This window comes from Gracilinanus agilis, chromosome 4 (genome assembly GCF_016433145.1).
Source record: "Gracilinanus agilis isolate LMUSP501 chromosome 4, AgileGrace, whole genome shotgun sequence".
NCBI lineage: Eukaryota > Metazoa > Chordata > Mammalia > Didelphimorphia > Didelphidae > Gracilinanus > Gracilinanus agilis.
In genome coordinates, this window is record NC_058133.1 from 112,614,604 (window position 1) to 112,631,229 (window position 16,626).

The 16,626-nt window shown below is 42.7% G+C and overlaps 1 protein-coding gene across 1 annotated transcript in view; it reads right to left on the reverse strand.

Moving 5' to 3' along the window:
- PLXNA2 (plexin A2) overlaps window positions 1-16,626 on the reverse strand; it is a 372,723-nt gene that overhangs the window by 104,154 nt on the left and 251,943 nt on the right. The window contains exons 6-8 of the mRNA XM_044674946.1: window positions 8,830-8,953; window positions 6,641-6,794; window positions 5,328-5,424 (exon numbers count right to left, since the gene is read on the reverse strand). Coding sequence (XP_044530881.1) covers window positions 5,328-5,424; window positions 6,641-6,794; window positions 8,830-8,953 — 375 coding nt within the window. The remainder of the gene's footprint in view (window positions 1-5,327; window positions 5,425-6,640; window positions 6,795-8,829; window positions 8,954-16,626) is intronic.

Genomic DNA, 16,626 nt, shown 5'->3' on the forward strand with positions numbered 1-16,626 from the left:
ATATTTGAACTCAGGACCTCCCATCTCTAGGCCTGGTTCTCAATCCACTGAGCCACCCAGCTGCCCCCTCTTCTGGTATTTCATGAAAATGGCATAGTTTTCTTGAAGATGGTGTGTATGGTGGGAGAGTGGCCCATTGCTAAAATGGAGCTGGGGATGGGATGGGTCAGCTATCTCCATTTAATTGTCCTTCCCACTAAACTGTCTAAGAGGGAATGGAAAACAGAAGTTTTTATCTTCCCTCTAGTAGGTAGAGTAAGGAAGATCTGGGCTTAAATACACCATAGACACCAAACCTGGGCAAATCACTTAATCTGTCTGGGTTTCAGATTATCTGATTGCAAAATAAGGGGGTTACGCTTAGGCTTTGGAAGTTCTTTCTAGCTCTGAATCTATGATTCTATCCTAGGACCATCTGAGTGGCCTTGGTCAAATCATTTACCATCTATGGCTGGTTCCAAGTTTCCTTGCCCACCCCCACACCCAAAATGAGGGAATTTGACTAAGGTTCCTTCCACCTTTAAGAATATGATCCTCAGACTCCAAATCCAAACATGCCAATTTATATTTTCACTTTTGATTTGTAAATGAACCTGAGAAAACTCAACCTTGAGTGAGTAGGTGGAAATAGAGTCAGAAAGAAAGAAGAGGTTGCTGGACACCAGTACTAAATTTATATTTTAATTAGCTTTTATATAGTGTTTTAAGGTTTGCTAAGAATGTTATAAATATTTCCTCCTTTTCTCCTCACAAAAAACTCTGGGAGAGAGGTACTATAATTATTTTCATTTTATATATGAGGAGACTGAGGCACAGAGTGACTAAGTGAATTTCCTAGAGCTGCCTAGTTAAAAAATGTCTGAGGCTGAATTTGAACTCAGGTCCTCCTGACTTCAAGTTTAGCCCTCTATTCACTGTATTGCCCAGTTGCCTAAAACCTCTATATACATATATGCACACCCAACTCAAGGGCTGCCTAAACCAGAGTAAAATGTAATTAATTAGTACATGTTTAAAAAATAAATTAAAATACAAGATGACATAGATAATGTTAATTTGTGGTTTTCTAAGACAATATGTAGGATTGTTTCTATTTGAGTTTGGCACCACTGCTTAGATGGCTGGTTGCAGAGTTTCTGCCTAGACTAAACACTCACAGATGGTTAACCCCCAAGGGGGAAAAATGACATAAGGGAATTTAATGAAGATACCAAAGTCTTTTGTTCAATTTCTTTCAGGTCTACTTTTGCATTTGCTTTATCTCTTTTAGCCCCTTGAGCAGAGGAAAATAATATACTCTCAGATCCAATAGGACCTTGCTCTCAGGATATCAGGAAACTATGCTAGAATTTAGAAAAATACTAGATAGAGAACTGAGAGTTCTTAGCCCAGGCTCTAGAGCACGAATGAGTTCTCCTGTGAAGGGAGGTGTAGAAACACTAGGTTTTTATGGAAAAAAATTTAAAACCCTTAAGTTTCCAGGAGAGAGCTGTACAAAAATAGAAAGGGCTTTTTTGACTTGGAGTTAGGAAGACCTAGAAAGTTGAGTTCCCTGTCACAGAGGTTGATGACCACTTCTTAGGAATATTGTAGAAGAGATTCATGGATATCAATTCTAGAGCTGAACTAGATGACTTCTGAGGTTCTTTCTGACTGTGTGACCTTAAGCAAAACACTTACTCTCTAGATCTCAGGTTGTTTTTATGTGTACGATTCAAATACTAGAAAGGATGGATTTCCAAGGCTCCTTGAATGAATCCTCGATGTTTAATCATGAACTCTGGGATGGAAATATCATAGGAAATATCATTTAGATATTTAGAGTAATTGGGGACCTCAGAGGTCATCAGTACAATTCTTTCATCTTATAGATGAGGATTCTATCTAGAAAAGGCTACATCCCAAAGGTAGTAAGTGGTAGGGTTTGAATTTGAACCTAGGTTCTCCAGTTCTAAATCAAGTATTCTTTTTTTCCTACAGGAAGAAGAATGTATTTGTTAGCAAAAGGAAATTCCTGCTGTCAAGACCTCCTCCTGGTTTCTACGGCATCCCTGTCTACTGTGACAGCATCCCTATTGCTACAGCAACCTGAGAGATAGGAAGCAGTGACATCACAGAAGTTTGTCATGGAGATGAGGATGTTGTCACAAACAATGCATTTTGGAGGAGGGGGAGAGGTTGGTTCAGGTTCTAGTTCTCCACCCCACTAGAAAGATTAAAAGCCATCTCAGCAGAACAGAAACCGTCAACAGGGAAGCGATAGACAATATGCAGGATTGTTCCTATTTGAGTTTGGTACCACTGCTGAGATGGTGCTGGGCTTTGGGAAATAGAATGAAGAGGTTGTAGCCTCAAGATGCTTAAGTTTATAAAAAGCAACATTGGTGAGGGTGGGGGGTGTGCAGTTATTGGGAAACCTGGCCCCATTTTAGATCCTTCTATTGGCTCTCTTGCTCCCTTTGACCCAGGCCTACCTTAGTTAGCCCTAAGATTCTGGCTCTCCTTTTCCAGGACAAACCAAACTATAAATTATTGAGGTTCCCCATTGGTGCTTCTCTGTCTCTCTAGTGACCTGGTTCTTTTTTTTAAAAAAAACCCTTACCTTCTGTCTTAGAATCAATACTGTGTATTGGTCCTAAGGCAGAAGAGCGGTAAGGACTAAGCAATGGGGGATGAAGTGACTTGCCCAGGATCACACAGCTAGGAAGTGACTGGGGCCAGATTTGAATGTAGGACCTCCTGCCTCTAGTCCTGGCTCTCAATCCACTGAGCAACCCAGTTGCCCCCTCTAGTGACCCTATTTTAAAAAATGTAAATGCAAAATTAGGCAGGAAAATCAAAGGGGGGGGGGAAGGAGTTATTTAGCTATTTATTTGGATTTTCTCCCCTCTCCTTTCTTCCCTTCCTCTCTCCTCTCACAATATTATATATTATATTAGCTACAACATATATAATACATTATGTATTAATGTACATGAAGCTCTGAAATTGTGCCATATAAATGTCATTTTTTATTATTATCTATAGTAATGTAATTATATCTAATATTTCTTTCCTCTCAGAAAACTCTTTGTTTTGAGCTAGTGCTGTCCCCTTCCAGGACACTCCCCAGCCTGCGTCCTACAAATATATCCTCGGCAGTGTCCTGCCTCTTGCCCAGGCCTCATGTGTCCTGTGCCAGGTACCACAGTGTGTATTATTCCTAGGGCTTGGCTCTCTAGCAATTACCTGATTGGGCTCGGTGTCTACCATCTACCCTCCCTGCTGAATGCCCAGGGCCACTGGCTCCTTGTCCCTTTCTGAAGCCAAATACCTGTCAATGTTACCCCCTCCTTGCAGCCAAATGCCCGTGAGCCTGTAAGGGGAGACTCAGAGCTTTTCCCAGAGAGGGTTCATTCAGGAGAAACTCTGTGCAAAGGCATATCCTTCATGCCTGTCCCTTCTGGCGAGGCCTCTCACTAGAGACATGTTCCCGGCTTTTGTGTACAGTTACAGAATCATACAGCTTGGGGGCACCATCAGGTTATGCTAAAGCCCCACGAGGATCTTGGATCCATCAACCAGGCTGCATTTAGACCAGCCTAGGGGCCCTTTCTCCATTTTCTCCCAGTAAGGCTGAAGGAAGCAGGTCCCAGAGAGCATGCCCCCTTCTCCCCAGCTTCTTTTATTTCATCTGGGCTGCCTCAGATCCGTCCTCCCGTCCCTCTTCTTTACTTCATGGGTGCCAATCTGAATTGCAGTCTTTCCTGACTTGGAGCCTCTTCTAATTTCAAATGCATATGGCACCCTTCTTCTTCTTCTTTTTAAAGTTTATTTACTTAATTAATTTAGAATATTTTTCCATGGTTGCATGAATCATGTTCTTTCCATCCTCTCCTCCTTCCTTCCTCCCAGAGCCAACAAGCAATTCCACTGGGTTTTACGTGTGTCATTGATCAAGATATGGCACCCTTCTTATTCCCCCATTAATGTGCATATTGCCATCTCCATCTTCCAAAGCTGCTTTTCTCTCACCCTCCATATCTATAAATGGGTAACTTTGGCTGCCTTGCCACTAAGACTTAGGATCCCACCAGGCTCACTGTAGAACTTTTCAACTCTCCCTTTTATTGCCCGCGTGGGGAGAGGCCAGTCGGGATATAACAGGTAGATGGTGAAACAAGGCAAATTTAAGTTCAACAATAAGGAAAACCTTTCGAAAATTTTTTTGAACCAGATTTGTGATTTCTGTGGTATAGGGAATTCCTAGTACCAAGAGGGGTCAGCCCACTTTGCAGTTTAAAAGGGTTAGACAGTCACCTGTGGGTACTAATAAGTTAAGATTAAATTATCCAGAAAAAAAAGATTAATTTAATTTACTCAGGGTCACTTAGCATTGTGTCAGAGGTAGGACCTGAACTCGCATCTTTCGGTACTGCTACTCATTATGCTGTACTTCCTCTCTCCTAATAATTAGAGCTATTCAAGAGCAGAACAGACTTTCTCGAGGGTAATAAATTTCCCCTCATTGGAAAGCCTCAAACAAAATATTGATAATCACTTTCTGGAAACCCTAAAGGAGATTCGGTAAGGGCTTTAGTGGCTAGAGGAGTCAGGAAGACTTGGGTTTGAATCTCACTTCAGATATTTCCCGACTATGTGACCTTTAGCAAAGTAGTTTACCTTTCTGAGCCCCAGTTTCCTCGTCTGTAAAATGGGAATTACAAAAACCCTGACCTCACAGAGTTACTGTGAAAATCAAAAGAGATAATACATGTAAATCACTTTGGATGATTTAAAATGCTATAAAAATATAAGGTGCTATTTTTGTCATTTAAGTTTGGATTGCACTAGATAGTCTTTAGTTTCCAGGGTTCCCAGCCTCTATTTCTTTTGTCAAATATACAAATTATATTCAAATCCTATAAGGCAGGTAGGTTGGCCTAATGGATAGAGATTCAGGACTTGGAAAAAGGAAGACCTGAGTTCAAATCCTCTTTCAAAAATTTCTTAGTTGTTGGATCTTGGGCAAGTCTCTAAATTCTTTTAGCCTTGGTTACCTCATCTGCCAATTGGTTAGGGTAATATTAGCACCTCACATCTTGGTTTTAAGGATCAAATGAGATAATGTCAAAAAAAACTCTTTGAAATTTGTAAAGTGTTAAATTCATGCCACAATGATGAAGATTATTTTAAAGTTATTGTACAAATCTGCAAGTGAGTCGAGAATGTAGCCTTTCACTAGGGGCTGAATCTCTGAATGGAGATCTCTGATTTTGAGATCTACTCTTGGGATCTGGGACTGAGGAGAGGGTGGAAATGGCAGCAGAGGGATAAATAATGCTTACAGTTGGTGGGCACTGCAGTTGTAAAACTTGAACTCGGTACTGACGAACATCTTTCCTGTCTCCTTAGACCTTAGTTGTAGTTCCAGCCCAAACCAGTCTAGAAAAGAAAGGAGAAGAGAGTGAGCAAACAAATTCTGATAAACGGTTGGGGGAGAAGAGGGCTCTTCAAATATGGACTAGGAGGAAATCCTATGGATCAGATCTGTGAGTTTATATCTGGCTAGCTCTGTAGTGATCAAATAACTTTTAAGCCTTCTGATTTTTTGTGCATTTTCTAATACACACACATACACACAGACAGGCATCTTCACAGACAGACTTTTCCATGTAAATAAATACTGCCTAATTTCATGATGGCGGCAGGGAGAAAGTCAAAGGGAAAGAGGAACAGATGGATACTCAAATGATTAGCTTCTGCAAGGTGGCAATAGTTTGGGCCCTGACACTCTGACACTGGACTTAAGACCAGCCAGAATTAGAATCCTGGTGTCAGACTGACCAAGGTTCAAGTGGTTAGTGAAGCCATTAATCGAGGGAGATGATACAACTTGAGGATAGGATTCCCTCCTTTGGGTCAGGTTTAGATGATATCCAAGCCTCTTAGGCACAAAGATTTTTTCTTCTTCTATGTTCTCACAACCCTAGAGATTATGAGGAGGAATAAATGGGAGTTTTTGGAATGACTTCTCAAATTTCCTAGGTGTTTGCTAGTTAGCTGGAGCCCTAAGCTTTCATCACCCCTCAAAAGGGGAGTTCCTTTTTTCTGCTACTGATTCTAAGAAAGATAATTCCATTCCATTCAATTAAAAAATTAATTAAGAACCTACTATGTAGCAGGCAGTGCAGTAGGTGCTGGGGATACAAACACACAAAAAAGTAGCAGTTGCATTCTGGGAGCTCACATTCTACTTAAAAACTTCAAAATATATTTAAAATAAAAAAAAATGAGAGGGGAAATAGTATCCACCCAGATTCTGCCTTACTTGAAAGAAGGCTTGGCCACATCTTCTAGAATCACTTGGTCTAGGTTGAGGTAAAATCACCTAGTGAGAGTTTCACATCCTAATGCATCCAGTCTACAGAGGAGGCTCAGTAGACAGGACTCCATATTCTTTGAGCCACAAAAACCCTGAGCACACAAATGGAATAATGGTAGATCTCAGAGTCTGCCTTGTTTCTGGCCCTCTGGAGGGAAGGGGAACCTTACTTCAGGAAGGGGTTGGGGCAAAAATGCTCAGCCTAGCACCCTTCCTTTCTCATGGCTGACTTTTCTCCTTGGTGGGGGCCTCCTCCAGTCATAGACCTCCTCTTACCTTGATCCAGAGGGATGGCAGGGACATCCTTGACTCCGGGAGAGGCACAGATCACCTGGTTCCCTGCAACCTGCCCTTCCACCTCTGTCAGGTTCCCAAAAGCACATGTAACACCTGCAGACAGGTCTGGGGCATCACTGACCGTCAGGCTGAGCTGAAGGAGAAGGAAATTTGATTCAATCCAACAAAAATGTACTTGGGGCCTTCTACATTAGGTTCTAAGGATACAAAGGGAAAAATGGAACAGTCCCATTCTTGTAGAGTGTACATTCTCCTGGAAAAGAGCCTCGGAAATGAGAATATATATCGTATATTATTGTGGAATGTACACTAGGAGGAGAGTCGGGGGAGCTGGGTTCAAGTTTTCACCATTATTAATTCCTTGATTCGTATTTAGTGAAACTGGGCCTTAATTTCCTTTTCTGTAAAAAATGGATATTGAACTAGTTCAATCAATTAATCAATAATCATTTATTAAATGCCTACCAAGAATCAGGCACTGAGATACAAAGATGAAGGTGGAATTGCTTCATGCAGCATAGGACCTCAAAGGTTCCTTTCAGGTCTGAAGTTCTTTGATCATAACAATGCAGGTGAAGTATGATTAGGTGATAAGGTAGAGACTAACCCATTTTTTCCCTCACAAGGCCAATGTGTCTCTTCCCAGGAATCACTGAAGCTTTGAGTAGGATGGATGGATAGGGCAAATTTGAAACTGAGTCAAGAACTCAGGCCTTTGATTCAGGCTGTGTCCCCCATGATTTCTCCATATTTAGGTGACTTGGTGAATTCTCCTCCTCTAACTTGCTAGTCATCAGAGGCAAGTGACCAAGTTGGTGAGTTACCCAGGATTCTCATTTCTTTCCTGTTCCTCTGGCTTCATTTCTTAGCCATTTTCCAGTTTAGAAGTGGCTCCCCACCCAAAAAGGTTGATGAGAATTGGGGACAGGAGGAATAAAAGAAACAGAAGTTTACATGGGTTCACTCTGAAAAAAAAGAAAAGCCCTTATCTTCTGTCCTAGTATCAATTCTAAGACAGAAGAGTGGCAAGGACTGGGCAAGGGGAGCTAAGTAACTTGCCTAGGATCATAGAGCTGGGAAGTGTCTGAGGTCATATTTGAACTCAGGTCTTCCAGACTCCAGGCTTTCTGTTCTATCCACAGTATTACCTAGCTGCCCTCTGATTTTTAATAATAACTACTAAAAGCTGAATGCTAAGTAGAGAAGAAATTGGAATAAATTTCATAAAAGAAGTTTGGGATGCAATCATCCAGACCTGGCTAGAGTTTCTTAGGTCATGGATCATAAACTACCATAGCTAGAGAGGGCCTCAGAGATCATCTTATTAAAGTCCTTCATTTGAGAGAAGGGGAAACTGAGGCCTGGAGATGTTATACTGAAAGCTTTCAAGGCATACTGTGTCTCCAGCTCCCTAGCCCAGCACCCAGCGTATAGTAGGTGCTCAATCAATATCCAATCAATTATCTGATTGATAGTATTTCCCAGCATCCCATTAGTTCCTTTGCTCCTAAATTTCTATTCTAGGTTGGTTGCCTTCAGTCGATCATTCTTTCCTCCCCTATCATCCACCTACCTTGTCCTGTGGAGGACAGACCTCTTTATAGAGATGCAGAAACTGAAATCATGGATGGTTCATTAGCTAATTAACATTCAGAGGTGCTCATAAAAATCTGCTGAAACCGAATGACAGTGCAGGGCCTGAGGACATGGAATATTTGGGGCTGGACCTTGACAGGCAGCTAAAGGATTTTCTATCTTCAATTCACACAGGCATGGGATTAATTGACCTCCATCCGCAAGTAACTACAGAAATACCTCGTGATTTATGCCAATGGAGGGGCAGAAGGAGCGTTATAGGTAACCTCAAACAGTGGAAAGAAATGGTTTGGGCATATATCGGAAGCCTATGTCACTTCATGAAATCCAGTAGATAAAAAAACTCAGAAATTAAAAAAAAATAGATGAGCTAGGCTTTGGGAGAGCGTAGTGAGTGATTATTCACTTCTTTAAAAAAAACAAAACAAAACTGGATTCACTATAGAGTTCCTTTAAATAGAAAGCTCTGCCAATGGGTCTAAAATAAGATTTCATTTCTGATGATCTACCTATGGCTTTTGACACAGAGACACACACCCTCTCCCTCCCCTCACTGGGTTTGGGGTACTTACCAGGCGGCTGTGTTCAGAGACAGAGATGCTGCTGGGTTTTACCTTGAGGCTCATGCATTGACTGATAGTGGCAGCAAACCTGTTAGCTTCTCGAGCCCTCTGGCATTTGTCCCTCCGGGAGCACCTACAACAGACACCAAGGGATAGAAGGGACAGGGTGCTTATTTTCCTTTGGGCAGGATGAGTGTCACAGGGGCCCGTTATTATGGAGTGGAGGGTCTATCCAGTCAAGTCTTTCTCTGTTTTTTTTTCTCCTCTTCTCCCCTACCTGGGCAAAGGACTCCCTTTGGAGGCTGTATAAGAGAGTGACTCCTGGACTTGACTTCCACTAAACTCATTAGCCAAATGGAAATGGATTCAGAGAGCAGCAAAAGGGATTTAATTAAGGCACAAAACAACGAGATCCAAGGCCTATAGTTCTAGAGGGGAAATTGGCTGAAAAAAGGATAGGAAACTTTCAAGAATGATTCAGATGAGATAGCTAGATAGCATAGTGGATGAAGCTCTGAACTAAGAGTCACAAAGACTTTAGGTATTTACTAGTTATGTGACCAATGGTGAGTCACTTAAGCTTAGTGCCTCAGTTTCCTCATCTGTAAAACTTATTTCTGGTTCTCTTTCTAGCTCTAAATATGTGATCTTGGGGGCAGCTAGGTAGCTCAGTGGATTGAGAGCCAGGTCTAGAGATGCGAAGTCCTACGTTCAGATCTGGCCTCAGACACTTCCCGGTGGTGTGACCCTGGGCAAGTCACTTAACCCCCATTGCCTAGCCCTTACCACTCTTCTGCCTTGGAACCAATACTGGTTTTGATTCCAAGATGGAAGGTAAGGGCTTTTAAAAAAATTAAAAAATAAATATGTGATCCTATAAAACTGGGGCTTTGTCTAAAGAGTGTCAATCAATTTAGATTGTAAAAAAAAGATAGTAACTTGATATTAAAAAAAACCAACTTCTTAAAGATGTTATTGTTTGGTCATTTTCAGTCATGTGTGACCATTCTTTTTTTTTTTAATTTTCTTTATTCCAGCAACAAATCTACACATGTTTTCCAAAGTTAAATGATTCATGTTGTCTCCCTCTCTTCTTCTCTCCTCTCCCATAGCTGACACGCAATTCCACTGGATTTTACATGTATTATTACTCAAAACCCGTTTCCATAGTGTTCATTTTTGGAATAAGTCATCTTTTAAAACCCAAACCCCAAATCATATAGGTGTGACTATTCTTGACCCCATTTAGGGTTTTCTTGGCAAAGATATTGGAGTGACTTGCCATTTCCTGGTTCCAGCTCATTCTACAGAGAAGAAAACTGAGGCAAACAGGGTTAAGTGACTTGCCCAAGATTAAATAGCTGATAAGTGTTTGAGGCCAGATTTGAACTCAGGAAGATGAGTCTTCCTGACTCTGGGCCTGGCACTCTATCCACTGTGCCATCTAGCTACTCTGCTGTCCTTCTAACAATGACAAGCATCCAAAGATGCAGTGAACAGCTGGCCAATATATAGTGAATTTCCTCCCAGTGGATGTCTCAGAGGGAGGCTGGAGTCTTTGGGGAGGTGGTCCAGAGTCCTCTTGTTCAATAATTAGTTAGTGCTGATTCTATTAAGAACTCGTTGATGGATCCTGTCCTACAAGGCTGGACTAAGTGACTGCAGGTGTACGGAAGACTAGAAGAAGGAAGGGCCTGTTTCATTCTTAGCTTTGGGGCCAGAGAACCTGGCAAGGGGAGCCACTCTTTGGAGGTCCTTAAAAGATGTTTTCTGTTGTCAGGGCAAAGTAGAGAGAGAGCTCTTGGCCTTCTAGAAGGCAAGGTCTGAGCACGAATCTTGATTTATAGCTTATTTGTTATGTGACTGGGCAAGCCTTTCTACTCTCCTAACTCAGCATTTATTATATCGTATATATGGTATGCATATTGTATGTTGGATTAGATAGAGAAATCATAAATTTCAGAGCTGAAAGGGGGCCCAGGGACCCTCAGTTTACAGTTCCAGCTTAATTCTTATTATTTCCTGGAGGAATTTTGAAATTGCTGTTATTGGGGCAGCTAGGTAGTACAATGGATAGAATACCAGATCTAGAGGTAGGGTTCAAATCTGACCTCCGCTACTTCTTAGCTGGGTGATCCTGGGCAAGTCACTTAATCCCAGTCATCTAGCCTTTAATGCTCTTCTGTCTTAGGACAGAAGGTAAGGATTTTTTTTAATTGCTCCTATCTGTATCCCTTTGTGAGCTCCTTCATGCCTATCTTTGGTCCATCTAAGACTTCTTTCATTGGAAGGAGCAAGTGGGATAATTTGGGCCAACAAAGGGACAGAAGAAAGATGGCAGCTGGGGCTCCCTCTGACTACCAGAGGGGATCATCTGAGGGCAATAGCTCTTTTCAGGGCCTGTGTATCTGTTTCTTCTGGACTCTTGCCACCTCTCTGGGCCCTAATTTCCTCCCAGGTCAGGACTAGGGTGGATCCTCTGAGCTCTGAGATCCTTTCCATCTCTGAATCTTATGGTGGTCCTCTCCTGACTCTAAGCCCCCGGTGACTGGAGCTCTGGGGAGCCGAGGGCCCTCGCTGCTGGGGAGACCAGGGCCTGCTGCCCAGTAGGAGAAAACTCTCCGAGGTTAGCACTTGCCCACATTTTATGCAGCAAATTCCACCCCACCTCCCTCCTCGTCATCGCCCTCCCCCCAAGGTCCCCTCCTCCTTCCCTTTTCTGGCACATAATGGATCTAAATATGAATGCTGTCAAAGAAAAGAATTATTGAGGTTTAAGTGAATCTGTAAGATAGCTCCAAAGTGAGCTCTTGACTGGAGTCTTTATCTCATTGACTCACTGAAATGGCTTTTTTTTTTTTTTTATCATACTATTTATGGCAACAGCCCTAACAGAGATAAATAGCCCCGGAGACAATAACACACTTGCAAGAGCGTGGCATACAGAAGAGACAGGAAGGTTTCAAATTCCTCCCCCCCTCCCAACCTCCCCCCAGACCCAAGAGGCTCTTTAGCAATCTTCCCAAGCCCTCTGCCTCCTTCTCAGAGAGGAAAATGAGGGCCTGGGAGTGCAGAAGCCACACAAACTTTGTGTTCTTGGTGGCTGATTGTGGGAGGGCCCACATGAAGGAGGCAGAGTAGAGAAAGCTCTGCAAAGAAGAGGGAGATCAGCTAAATTCTCTTGCAGGCATTCGGCCATTCGACAAAGCCTTGAGCTAGATACCGGAGATATTAAAACCAAAAAAATGAAAAAGAAAGAAGGTTCTGCCTTCCTGGAACTTCCATTATCTGGCCTCAGACACTAGCTGTGTGACCCTGTTTGCCTTAATCCACCTGAGAAGAAAATGACCCCAAGAAAACCTCATGGACAGAATTGGTGTGTTGTGGTTTACAGTCACCAAGAGTCAGACGTGACTGAACAACAGCAACAAAAAGTGTATATAAGAGGACAGAGAGGGGTGGCTGCTTGGCTTAGTGGATAGAGAGCTAGGCCGAGAGATAGGAGGTCCTGGGTTCAAATCTAGCCTCAGATACTTCCTAGCTGTGTGTCACTTAAACCCCATTGACTAGCCCTTATGGCTCTTCTACCTTGGAACTGATACTCAATATCAATTCCAAAATAGAAGGTAAGAGTTTTAAAAAAATTACATAGAAAGCAATTTCTGGGGAAAAGATGGTACCTGCTGGGGCATGGGAGGATCAGAAAGGACCTCATATTCTGGTGGGGAGCAGCGTGTTTGGGAAGGAGAGGAAAACCTCCTAAGAGCAGTATCTATCTCTTGTTGGTTCAGGAGGCAAGGCTCTGTTCAGGAATTGGGTGACACAGTTAGAGCTTGGCCGGGACTAGTCTACACTGGCACTCCTGAGTTGATCTAGAAGCCAGACCAAAGGGAAGCTGAGTGGGCTCTTGTCATGGCCATTGATCACAACTAGGACAGAGGGACAAGCAAGATCCTTGTGGTGAGGTGAAGTGAGGGATGTTGTTGTTGTTCAGTCATGGTGTTGTTGGCAAAGATATTGGAGTGGTTGGCCATTTCCTTCTCAAGCTCATTTTACAGATGAGGAAATGCAGACAAAGAGGGCTAAATGACTTGCCCAGGGTCACACAGCTAGTTTCTAAGGCCAGATTTGAACTCAGGAAGATGAGTCTTCCTGACTCTAGACTGTGTTACCTGGCTGTCCCTGGAGTCATGTTCTTAATTCATTGTTGTTGAGTTGTGTCTGACTATTCATGGAGTTTTCTTGGCATTTGGGGTTTTCCTGGCAGAGAGAGTGGAATGGTTCACCATTTCCTTCTCCAGCTCATTTCACACATGAGGAAACTGAGGCAGACAGGGCTATGGGGACTAGTAAGTATCTGAGGTTGACAAAAAGATGAGTATTCTTGATTCCAGACCCAGGGCTTTATCCATGGCACCTGACACTGAACTGCCTCAAAGTGAGGGACAGCAAATGCCTTTGTTATTGAGAATCAAATGAACTTCCCCAAAATCTGTCTGAGATTTACAAATCTATCTGTCTAAGAGAAGTTATTCTGGTCATCAAGAGGTAGGGCAATGGGAAAGTAAAGAGGAAGGATGGTAGGTCCAGAGGAAAGAGGGTTGACTGATTCTGGAGCCAGAGAATCTGTGTTAATAATAATGATGATGATTATAATAATAGTAATAATAGAATTTATATAGCATCTACTCTGTGCCAGATATTATCTCATTTGATATTATTATTAATGTTATTAATTATAATATTATTATTATTAAATATTATCTCATTTAATCCTCACAACAACCTTAAATTTTGTTTCATTTTTTTATTATTTCCCCCATTTTATAGAAGAGAAAGTTGAGGTAGGCAGAGGTTAAATAACTTGTCCAAGGTCACACAGCTAATTAGTATCTGAGGCCAAATTTGAACTCATATCTTCTGACTCCAAGCCCAGCACCGAGCCACCTAGCTGTTGAGCTTCTAATCTTGTTTCTGTCACTTCTGACTTTGTCACCTTGGCATTAACCTCGCCGATTTCCCTGAGCCTCACTTTGCTCATCTGTAAAATGGCAAGGCTACGCTGAATGATCACTAAGGTGCCCCCCTTCTCCTGCTCTATTTAGATAAGCCTACTGTTAATTGGGACCTGCTGATGGTAGGAGAATTGGTGGTTAGAATACTCTTCCGGGGGCAAACCCTCCACCTTTTACCCCTAAAGCCAAGCAGTGAACCCAGCATGTGGGGGGCTCAAATCCAGTCCAGATTTTGCATCTGTGACATGCCTGTCTCCCTCCCTTCTTAGCCCTCCCAACACCTGCTGCTGGGGCTGGGAGCCAAGAGCTATTGTGTGGGACCCTGAGCTCTGGCCCTCCGCCTCCCCCCCCCCCAACTCAGCACATTTTCTTGGAGATGCTTTCTGGCTGGCACATGGCCACAGGGTTTCCAGCTCTATCGGGGTGGGGATGGAGGGGCGGGAAGGGGGGTGGGTGAAGGATTCTCAGTTTCTCATCAGGCAGCCTCTTTGGCTTTCTCTCTTTCTTCCCCCACCCCCCGCTCCTCTTGGAGTTGGGGTGCCATGGCCAGGAAGGCAGTGATCCTGCATTTTTATAGGGCTGCTTCTTTCAGACATGGGCTAGTTCATTGTCTGTATCCAGGCACAGTCAGGAGGAGATGCCAGCGCCTTTGAATCGTAAAGTACCCGGGCTGGAAGGGTCTTCCAAAGGTCATCTCATGCATTTGGATGGCATTGTACACTTTTCAAAGCATTTTCACTGTTGGGTCTGCCTGTAGGGTAGGTAGTCGGTCTGTTTTTGAGATAGGGAAACCAAGGCATAGACAGACAGATTGCGTGACTCCTCTAGGGACACACAGCTACTTTGTGAGATTTGTTGCTAGAACTCAAAGAGCTCCTTATATTGGGTTCTATTGAGGCAGGGCAGGGCTGCTCTTAATCCTCTCTAATATAAAATGAGAGCTAATATTTCTAGAGTACTCACTATGTGATAAGTGCTTTACAGTTATGATCCTATTTTATCCTAACAAAAACCCTGTGAGGAAGGTGGTTTATTATCCTTTTTTACAGGTGACGGAATCGAGGCAGCTGGCAATTAAATGCCTTGTCCAGGGTCATATACCAGGAGGCTAAATTTGAACTTCCTGACTTCCAGCCTACCACTTTATCCACTACACCATTTACTAATTATTCTAGAGAGAGAAGAGACATTTTAGACTGCTGGACATCAAGTCAGGAGGACCAGGGTTCAAATCCCTTCTTGAACACTTAATAGTTGAATGACTCTGGGAAAAGCACTTAACCTTCCTCTCCCTCAGTTTCCTTATCTATAAAATGGGGGCAAGGAGAAACAATTTTACTTAGTGGCAAAGCCTGTCTTGGAGTCAAAAAGACCTGGATTTAAGATTCACCTCTGACATATAAGATCCTGAGTCAATCACTTAGCCACTCAAAGCCCTGGATGATTCTCTAAGGCATTTAAGGCTCCATCTATAAACAATAATTAAATGTCTACTATGTTGCCAGGCACTATGCTAAGCCCTGAGGATCCAAAAAGAGGCAAAAGATGGTCTCTGCCTTCAAGGAGTTTCCAGTCTAATGGGCTCCAACAAATATAGACAAAGCAAGCTATAGGCAGGATAAATAAGAAATAATTAACAGAGGGAAGGCCCTGGAATGAAGAGGAATTGGGGAAAGCTTCCTGTATAAGGTGGGATTCTAATTGGGACTTAAAGGAAGCCGGGAGTTGGAGTAGAGGAGGGAGAACTTTCCAGGCATGGGGGACAGCCAGAGCATATGTCCAGAGAGGGAGAAAAATGGAATGTTTTTTTTTTTGTACAGCCAGAAGGCCAGTATCACTGGATCAAAGAGAATGTGTCAGGGAATACCGTGTAAGTAGACTAGGTCCAAATCTGAATCAGACACTTCCTAGCTGTGTGACCCTGGGCAAGTCACTTAACCTTGATTGCCTAGCCCTTGCTGCTCTTCTGCCTTAAAATTGATATTAAGACAAGGTAAGGTTTTTTTTTTTTTAAAAAAAAAGAAGACTGGAAAGGTAGGAGGGGGCTAGGTTATGAAAGGCTTCGAATGCCAGCCTCCTTAGGAGTTTCCTTTGCCAATGAAATCATACTTCTGTCTTAAAACATTAATATAATAATAGTGGCTCCTTCATAGCATTGATGTCATTATCAAATGAGATAATATGCAAAGCACTTTGCCAACTTCAAAGCACTACCTAACTGTTGGCTCCTAGGGAAGGAAATGCTATCTTTTCATCCTGGAGTCCTTCCCTTTAATCCTAACTCTTGTTTAGGGACACAAAGACCTGACTCTAGAGTAGTTGGGAAAGAGAGCAAGGTAGAAGAAGAAGGACTCAATTTTTCCTCCTTCAGGGCTATTTGGTATTAAAATAACTCCATGTGACTTCCTGATATCGACAAATTCTAGAATAAGATGGAGAGATGGACAAGGGAAGTCTCACGTCCTGTCTCCTGTCTACTTTTTATCGACTGTTAGCATCATCAGCTAGGGAAAAAGGAGCTCATCTCTTTTCCCCCCATCAACTACAACTCTACAAAGGAAAACATCTATGCTTGATTTCCTGTTTTAGTTCCTATGAAGAGGCTATGTTGAAAAAGAAAATCACTGCACTTTAGGTCAAACCCTGATTCAAATCCTGGCTCTGCCATTAGATGAGCTGCATGTAGGGCAGCCTGATCAGTGGACCTGGCCTCAAATCTGACCTCAGACACTTTCTAGCTATGTGATCCAGGGCAAGTCACTTTGCCCTAACTGCCTTGCCCTTGTTCTTC